Source organism: Bicyclus anynana, chromosome 23 (genome assembly GCF_947172395.1).
Source record: "Bicyclus anynana chromosome 23, ilBicAnyn1.1, whole genome shotgun sequence".
Taxonomy (NCBI): domain Eukaryota; kingdom Metazoa; phylum Arthropoda; class Insecta; order Lepidoptera; family Nymphalidae; genus Bicyclus; species Bicyclus anynana.
This window is the reverse complement of record NC_069105.1, coordinates 2434910-2445125: the sequence shown is the minus strand read 5'-3', so window position 1 is coordinate 2445125 and position 10216 is coordinate 2434910. Positions and strand designations below refer to the sequence as shown.

Here is a 10216-nt window from a genome sequence, read left to right as displayed (position 1 = left end):
TAAAAATTTGAATAGCTTTTTTTTTCATTACCTTGAATGCCCAATTGCCAATTAACTATCCAATAATTAATATTTTGCGAAAAATACTTTTTATTGTAATTTAATTACAAATACATTTTGTTGAATGCATTGATATAATAAAATCGTGAATTAGTTAAATATTGTCATCAATAATAATTATTTCAATGAAATTAAATTATTTTATTATATTTTTTGGTCCATATCTGCGAAATCGATAGTAAGCAATCATTTAATTCCTGAATATCGATTTTGTGACGTCCCTATTTACATCATATAAAAATCAGGCAACACATGAAACGTCACTTTTGTCTCTGTAGAGAAAAAACATACTTTAGATCATAGATCTTTGCCATAGGGGGTAACGGTTAGCGAGCCAAGTCCTGTTATTATTGGTCTAAGTAATTCTTTACTATTTATTTATATTTTGGCAACACTGAATTTATTGTAATAATTTTTACTCTATAATCTATGCATTTCATGAGTCATGACATGAATTAATTATATATAATATATTCTTCTCCTGAGTAAATATGTTTCCTGATTCATGATCTGTGATTCAAATTCAAATGACAAATTTTAAAATTCAAAATGGCGATCAATCTCAATGTTAATATGCGTAGATACAATAAATAGCTTTGTATTGTAAATTGTATTCAACAGTTTTCTTTGTAATAACAGTGTCAAAGCTAAATAGTTACAAATAAGATCAAATAAGTGAAAAGAAGAATAAACTCGGAACTCCACTGCCCGAAGCTCGTGTGATTATGTAATAACTGATGCGTCACAACTCACAAGTGCAGAAATAAGATGGCGAATAGTGATAGATGTTAATTATATCTACTTAGAAGGTAACTAACCACCTAATCAATTCACGGAACCAAAAAAACTGAATTAATCACAAAATCCGAGCTTTGCTCAAGAGAATCTTGTACCGTTGGATGCTCATACTGGGCTTCACACATCTGCGTCTCACTTGGCTAGAGTTAACCGCTATGGTGCAACTCCATCAGCTCTGCTCTAAATGGAAATTGGGATCAGATTGCAGACCTAAAACATGGAGTGAAGAAGTGATAAAATAACCACACTGCAGGCTCACTCAGTAGTTCAACGCCTTGGGACCCTAATGTCCATTGCTGTACTCCTAGAACGAAGAGAAGAGTCCAGAACATCATACCAGCTGATTCACACATTGGACTATTAGTCGTTAAACATACCTATTTGGAAGAAAAATTAAAATACTGGAAGTATTTTAAATTGAAAATGAAAATAAATAAAAGTGTTGAGTCATAAAATGAAACTGCTTCGCTAAACACTGCGTTGCAGTTATTTGGTCTTCAAATTTTGAAAATGTGAAGGAAGGTAACTTCAGTCACTAGACATGGCTGAAAAAGATTTCGAAGCCCTACTGTCTTAAACCACCTGAATCCAGTAGCACCCTGCAAAATATTTCAAATCAAAGGTACACATACTGGAGGGCTTACCAGACTTGGGTCAGTGTTTCATTGCCTTGGGACCCTTATATCCATTGTCACTTAGACTTAGTGACTCGTTGAACTATTTTGTTAATTTTGTTCTTCTGTGGAACTCCTAATTCGTATGGTACATACTGTATCAACTCACAAGAACAGTTTATCATTTTGTATTATATAAACTTTTCTTTTTGTTGATGCAGTATTAAATAACACGTTTGTCATCAAACCTGTTTGGTCTTTATGGTTTTCACCAGGGTATTGATTATGCTCAATCCTCATTTTTTTAGCTGTTTTGACAATTCTTTTCTCTTCTCTTTTAAAGTGTCTATAACACTAGAGGTCTGAAATTGTTTGTAACATACTCCAGTTGTGTTCAATTAAATGGAAAAGCTTACAATTAAATGAAATTTGACTAATTGTTATGTCAAATTGTTCTTTTGATAGTGTTGGTTTTTTTAAACCTTAAACTTCTAAAAATGAAGATTAAGAATACTCTATCTGCTTTACTTACTAAGTACCTAACAACATAGTCAATTTATGGTAACAAAAAATACAATGAAGCATAATATCACAGATTCGCTGAAGAGAATTCTGTTTCCAAGTTCTTTTCACATGATTGCTAGTCGCTCAAGCTAGGCTTCCCGCATATGGGTCTCACTCAGCTAGAGTTGACTGTGACAGTGATATTCAGTCATTTCAGCCCTAAATGTAAATTGGGACAAGATTTAACTCAATCAAGACTAATGAATATATGTTCACAACCTCAACAGCTTCACAGTTATGCGGTTGCAATTGATCGGAGGCTCTGCTCCTGCTAGAGAGGAGAGACAGGAGTCCAGAGCATCATACTGGTGTAGATCCACTTCTATTGGACTATTAGTCTTTTAACATCATACTTAATTGGAAGGAAAATGGATATAGTGGAAGTATTTTAAAAATTAAAATATAAAACGTAAAAGTGCTTCATCATCAGCCAATACTCTCCCGATGTATGTCCACCGTCTTGAACCCCCTGAATCCAGTGGCAACTGGCAAAATGTTCACATGCTGGAGGGTACCACACTGCAAGGTCAGCATTTCACCACCTCTGAACCCTCAATATCCATCAATCTGGTTCGTCCATTGTCACTTGAGGCTTGACTCATTGAGTTATCTATCTTTGGTTCTTCTGTGGCAAAATGTTTTGTCTGTAGTTCACATACTGGAGGGTTAGAATTTCACTACCTCTGTACCTCAATATTTGGATATTGATGATTGGTTATGATGGCAGGCTAGATTGTTGGTAATCTGGCCTGTCCGTTGTCACTTGAGGCTTGACTCATTGAGTTATGTATTTGGTTCTTCTGCGGACCTCCTCATCAATATGGTACATACTATATCAACGTTAAAGAACGGTTTACCCTTCTAATTATAATATAAACCTTTCTTTTTGTTGATGCAGTATTAAAGTATAGGTTTGTCATCAAACCTATTTGGTCTTTAAGCTTTTCAGCTGGGTATTGCTTCTGCTCTGACCTCGGTAGTAAACAATTACTCAGGTTTTCAAACAACTTCTCTTAAAATATCTATAACATTAGAGGAGGTCCAAGATTGTTATTTATACTTCAGTTGTTTTGTCAAATTAATTCAAAAAGAGGTGATCCAATCATGCAATCTTTTGATAGTGTTAGTTTTCCAGATTAATATGTAGGTATTTGAAAATAAAAATAAAAATATTCACATCACAATGCAACAAAACGTTGGAGGAGAGTTAGTTAAAAGTTTTAAAATATTAAAGTTTCATTCATTAAATTATTATTAAATTCTGTATCAGGATCACAACTGATTTTATAAGGTGCGCCATAATAAAAAAAGTATTTTATTAAAGCGCTTTTTATTTCTGGTGTTGATCTACATTTCATCTCAACGACTTGACCTAATTTTGAGAAAGAATCAACTAAATTAAAAATGATATTCCTTCTCTTAAAAATACAACCATAAATATTTCCTGAAACAAGTTTGTATTAACTGCAACTGTGCTTTCAAGGGATTTCTATCATAATTAATTCTTTTACATGTGTCACAATTATTTAAGACTTTGTTTATGGTTTTAGTTTGATTGACGATTAAAATTGGGCTGAAATTTTTGCCGATTAAAGAAGTGAGGCTGATATTTTTGTTGATTTGAATGAGGTTGGTAATTTTGTCGACCAAATTGTGTTTTCTTTTGAAAATTGAAGTTTCTATTTTCAAGAAACGATTGCACTGCGTTGCTACCACTTTGTCGAGGATCACGAGATTCTTTCGCTGAGTCTTCTTGATGCTGTTCTTGTGACGAAAACTAATTACCGACGAATCTTCGTGAAACTATCCTACCGACTGCGCCAGTTTTGTTTCTCGTGGCTTGGCGGGTACGGACTACTGAATCTTACGGGAGACTAATCGACGGTTGAATAAAAACTCGAAGATTTGCTGCAGCGATCAATTTTATAAAATATAAAAAATGTTTCTTTCATTATATTATTATTAAATTCCGTACCAGTATCACAGCTGATTTTATCAGGTACGCCATAATGAGAAAAGTATTTTATTAAAGCTCTTCTTATTTCTGGTGTTGATCTACATTTGATCTTAATGGCTTGACCAAATTTTGAGAAAGAATCAACTAAAGTTAAAAATTATATTCCTTCTATTAAAAATACATCTACTTATAAATATTTCCTGAAAGTGACTATTACAAGTTTGTGTTAAGGGATTTCTATCATATTTCATGCTTTTACATGTGTCGCAATTATTTATGACTTTAGATATGGTTATAATTTGATTGACGATTAAAATTGGGATGAAATTTTTGTCGATATGAATTAGGTTGATTACGTTGTCGATTAAATTGTGTTTTCTTTTGAAAATTAAAGTTTCATTTCATCCTTTCTGAAGACTTTCATGTTGTGATGACCATAGATTAAACGATAAAGTCGTGATGGCACGGCGCGAGGCAGGGGGCGCGGAGAGGGGGGAACGAGGAGGCATTGCGCAGCCGAGCGGACGTGCACGCACGAGTTTGTCAAATAAATTATTTTGTGTTTGGATTTTAGCCTTACCTTATCCTGGTGACAAGTAGGACGTCACAACTGGCGACGAGTCCTAAAGGGTAAGCGCTAGAAATAAATGTGGAAAAGATCATCGAATAAAATAAAATACTATGTAAGTACCCAACGTAAAAAAACCGGCGCCATTAGGTACAGGTTGCAACTTGCATGAGCAAATTCCGTTTCAATAACGTGTATTCTAGTTGATAAAATGTAAATAAAATAATAAATCATTAATCCTAACAAAAAAACATTCCAATTTAGTAAATACGTTAAATAAATGAATAAGCGTATTGAAAAAATTTATGAATATTTTTTCTTTTCTTTATTTTTTTTTAAATTTCGAATGTCAATTCGAAAAGGCAAAGGTATCACACCGTACAGTACATTTTTTAAAATCAGTATGAGTGATTCTTTGTAAATTGAATTGTTACCACGATTAGAGTCGTTTGGAAATAGCAATAATAATAATAATAAAATAAAGTAAATTAAATGAACAAATTTAGGGTACAAGCAGTTAAAATTAGATTTATTTAGATATAGAAGAATTGTGACTGTTGTAAATATTTGATCAAAAGTTGTTGTAGTATAGCCGGTCAGAGAGAAGGAATACAACATAAATTTGAAATTATTTTGGGTACTTACGTAACTGTTTTGTTTAATATGGATGTCAAGGCAAACATTTCGCACTCTAAAATTAAGCCTTTTAACGAGTGTTACAACAATCCACATGTATGTTGCAGTAGTAAATTGACATTGTCAATTGGTACTTAAAAAAAAAAAAAGAAAAAACGAATCAGTAGCAAACTGGATAATCCAGTTGGTGCTAGCAAAAACATACGATTTATAATATACGTATAAGTAGTAAACTGACAAGGACGTCAGTTGGTACTAAGAAAAAAAAAAAAAAAAAACAGTAGCAAACTGGATAATCCAGTTGGTGCTAGCAAAACAGTAGTAAACTGACAAGGACGTCGGTTGGTACTAACAACGAAATTATTTTGCTACAGGTCACAAACAATGTCCCATATACCATCCTTAGAAACATTCGATTGCGATGGCGATCCCGCATCTGTAGGTTTGCGGTGGGAGAAATGGAAACGTGGTTTAGAAATATTTCTAATAGCGTCAGATATAAGCGATCCAAAAAAACGCAAGGCTAACTTACTCCACTTGGGAGGGTTGGCGTTACAAGAAATATACTATAATTTACCGGGCGACCAAAACACTGATGCTGATGAATATGATTTTGCAATAAAGAAACTAGATACTTTCTTCTCTCCGATGCAAAGTAAAATTTATGAAAGACATTTATTCAGATTATTAAAACAGGAGCCAAATGAAAAATTCGATAAATTTTTAGTGCGATTACGTCATCAAAGTAGTAAATGCAAATTTTCTAATAATGAGGATAACATTATTGATCAGATCGTAGAGAAATGTAATTCTAAAGATCTAAGAAAAAAAATACTTACACTGGGCGATGATGCTACTCTTGACAAAATAATAGCTCAGGCAAATGCCATTGAGGCCGTTGAACGGCAACTGGATGATTTCGGTCAAGCATCTAACACATCTGGTGTATATAAAATTGACACAAAATACATTAAGTCTGAAAATTCAGAATGTTTTCGGTGTGGTAGTGTGCGCCATTCAGCAGACAGTAATATTTGCCCGGCAAGAAATAAACAGTGTCTAAAATGTGGATTCCTAGGACATTTTAGAAATAAATGTCGAACTCGAGCTAGCAAAAGGAATAGTTCTATTTTAAAGGCAACAGATAATTATCCGAGGAAAAAAATGAAGATAGCAAGCGATGATCAAAAGAAATCTGAAACTAACCAGAAACCGTATACTACATCTCATATCAAAACTGATGTTAATTATATATTTCACATTGACGACGACGCCTTAATGAGCTGCAATGTAGGAGGAGTTCAAATTGATATGATTATTGATTCCGGCAGCAAACACAATATTTTAAGTGACAAAACTTGGAGTTACTTAAAAAAGTATAAAGTGGCAGTTAGAAATCAAATTGCTAAGCCGGATAAAACATTTATTGCTTATGGTAGTGATAAACCTCTTATCGTAACTGGATCCTTTGATACTGATATTCAAGTAGCAGATCAGGTACAAACGGCAACATTTTATGTCGTAAAAGATGGAACACGAGATTTGTTGGGAAAAGATACTGCCATATCTCTTAAAGTGCTTAAATTAGGATTAGAAATAAACGCGGTAAGCGAAACTAGTTTTCCTAAAATTAAAAACGTGGAACTTAATATATCTATAAATAAATTGCTTAAGCCTGTAGCTCAGCCCTGTCGGCGAGTACCCATACCACTGGAGGAAAAAATTAATAAAAAAATAGAATATCTCATCAAATTGGATATAATTGAGCCAGTAAAAGTTCCATCTGGTTGGGTTTCGCCGATAGTTCCAGTGCTTAAACCTAATGGGGAAATTAGGGTATGCATAGACATGCGACACGCAAATAAGGCTATTGTAAGAGAAAATTATCCTTTGCCTACAATGGATCAGTTGCTTCCTAAATTTAAAAAAGCCAAGCTATTCTCTAAATTGGACATTAAAGACGCATTCCATCAAGTTGAATTAAGTGAGGATTCTAGAGATATAACGACATTTATTACCAGCAAAGGCTTATATCGCTATAAAAGATTGATGTTTGGCATTTCATGTGCTCCAGAGCAATTCCAAAAAATACTTGAAAGAATCCTTTTGCCGTGCGAGGGCGTGGTAAACTTTATAGACGATATTGTAGTTTATGGAGAAAATAAAGCCGAACATAATGCTAGATTAGAAAAACTTTTAGCTACTTTAAAAGAAAGCAATATTCTTCTAAACCAAAATAAGTGTGTTTTTTGTGTGAAAAGTATAAAATTTCTCGGCCATGAGTTATCAATAGAAGGGGTCAAGCCCCTAGATAAATATGTCAAGGTTGTAAAACAATTTAGGAACCCGACAACGGTTGAAGAAGTGCAAAGTTTTTTAGGCCTTGTTAATTACGTAAATAAGTGGATACCAAATTTAGCTACTAAATCTGAACCCCTTAGAAGATTATTGACCCTAAAATTAGGAAAAAATGCACATATCGGTTCATATTGGGGTCCTGAACAGACCGACTCTTTCAAAGAGCTCAAAGACTCTCTAAGTAATATTCACACTCTCGGCTACTATGATCTGAACGATAAAACTACTGTTATGGCAGATGCAAGTCCGGTAGGGTTAGGTGCAGTGCTTATTCAGTCCGACAGTAACGGACCTCGTATAATTGCTTATGGCAATAAAAGCCTAACTGACGTTGAAAAACGTTACTGTCAGACAGAAAAGGAAGCACTTGCATTAGTCTGGGCAGTTGAACATTTCGATATATATCTATTCGGCAAAGATACGTTTGATTTAGTAACCGACCATAAACCGCTGGAGGTTATATTCGGCAGCCGCTTGAAAACTTGTGCCCGAATTGAGCGTTGGGTGCTTCGTCTTCAAGCTTATAATTTCAAGGTGCTATATAAGCCAGGCAAAACAAATATTGCCGATTGTCTATCTCGATTATGTGCTACAAATAATCCCCAGCCGTTTGAGGATGAAAATCACATAGATCAAATTGTTCAACTAGCTAGACCGTGTGCCTTAGAGATGAAAACATTAACGGAATTGTCCTTAGATGATAATGAAATTCGACTAGTTAATGAAGCTTTGTCATCCAATAACTGGGACCCATTAATAAATATTTATAGAATATTTCAAACTGAACTCTGGACATATGAAGGCCTTTTGTTGAGAGGAACTAAGATTGTCATTCCCTTAAAGTTACGACACCAAGTTTTGGAGGCAGCCCACGAGGGACATCCAGGTATTGGTGCAATGAAAGCACGTTTACGAACCAAAGTATGGTGGCCCAAAATAGACAGTGATGCTGAGAAATTTGTAAAGAGTTGTAAGGGTTGCACTTTGGTTTCTGCACCGAATCCTCCAATACCAATGAAACGTCGTGAGCTGCCATCTAAGCCTTGGATTGACGTTGCAATCGATTTTCTCGGTCCATTGCCTAGCGGACATCATCTTTTTGTTATAGTTGATTACTATAGTAGATACAAAGAAATTAAACTAATGAAAACGATAACATCTGCTGAAACAATTAAAGTCTTAAGAGAAATTTTTTCTAGGCTAGGATCGCCTTTTAGCATTACCGCCGATAATGCTAAATCTTTTAGTAGCGATGAATTTAAAAACTTTTGTAAAATTTTAGGAATAAATATTTTTTATACTACACCATACTCTCCTCAACAAAATGGCGAAGTTGAACGACAAAACCGGGATATCCTTAAACGTCTTAAAATTAGTCAATCTGAGAAATCAAATTGGTATGAGGATTTACTATTGTATCTCACTATGTACAACAGTACCCCCCACTCTACTACTGGTAAAACTCCCTCAGAGTTATTTTTTGGCAGACAGTTTAGGGATAAACTACTTCCTTCGTTGATAGATTTAGAAAACACATCAATTTCAGAAATTAAAGATAAAGACAAAATAATGAAAGAGAAAGGGAAAGAATATGGAGATAGGAGAAGGAAGGCACAAGATATAGATATTGGCTTTGGAGAGAAGGTATATGTCAAAAACATGGTAAAGGAGAATAAACTCACCACAAACTTTAATCCAACAACACATACGGTTTTAAACCACAAAGGCCCTGAATATAATATACGAAACGATGAGACAGGACAAGAATTAAGGAGAAATATTATTCACTTAAAACGAATTGAAGGTCAGTGGGGAGTAGTAGGAGGTGATGAAGATGATTCGGATAAAATAAGTGATCTTAACAGCGATTAAATAATTTCTATAATTGCGGACGCATTAAAGATGTTTAGTTTTGTTTTAAGTATGATTACAGTTAATTATTGTTGTATATGAATTATATTTAAATATTTCAATTTGTCAAAAAAGGAGAGGTGTGATGACCATAGATTAAACGATAAAGTCGTGATGGCACGGCGCGAGGCAGGGGGCGCGGAGAGGGGGGAACGAGGAGGTATTGCGCAGCCGAGCGGACGTGCACGCACGAGTTTGTCAAATAAATTATTTTGTGTTTGGATTTTAGCCTTACCTTATCCTGGTGACAAGTAGGACGTCACACATGTTAATGCTTTCTTTAAAGCAGGATGTTGAACTCTTATTGCGCTTGCTAATTTTTTGTCTAATTTGCATAAGAAAACATTTTACATTTTCGATCGCATTCATTATCCGACTTTTGATTTTATTGAAAAGATTAATCCTATTAAAGTTTCATTCATTAAATTATTATTAAATTCTTTACCAGGATCACAACTGATTTTATCTGGTACGCCATAATAAGAAAGTATTTTATTAAAGCTCTTATCATTTCTGTTGTTGATCTACATTTCATCTCAACGACTTGACCTAATTTTGAGAAAGAATCAACTAAAGTTAAAAATGATATTCCTTCTCTTGAAAATACAACCATAAATATTTCCTGAAACAAGTTTGTATTAACTGCAACTGTGCTTTCAAGGGATTTCTATCATAATTAATTCTTTTACATGTGTCGCAATTATTTAAGACTTTGTTTATGGTTTTAGTTTGATTGACGATTAAAATTGG

At 34.1% G+C, this 10216-nt stretch overlaps 1 protein-coding gene across 1 annotated transcript; it reads left to right on the top strand.

Moving 5' to 3' along the window:
* The first annotated feature begins 527 nt into the window (after nt 1-527).
* LOC128199354 (uncharacterized protein K02A2.6-like) lies at nt 528-9676 on the top strand. The gene is made up of 2 exons (XM_052888534.1): nt 528-4623; nt 5572-9676. The coding sequence occupies exon 2, from the start codon at nt 5582-5584 to the stop codon at nt 9425-9427; it is 3846 nt and encodes a 1281-aa protein (XP_052744494.1). The 5' UTR covers nt 528-4623; nt 5572-5581; the 3' UTR covers nt 9428-9676.
* The last annotated feature ends 540 nt before the right edge of the window (nt 9677-10216 follow it).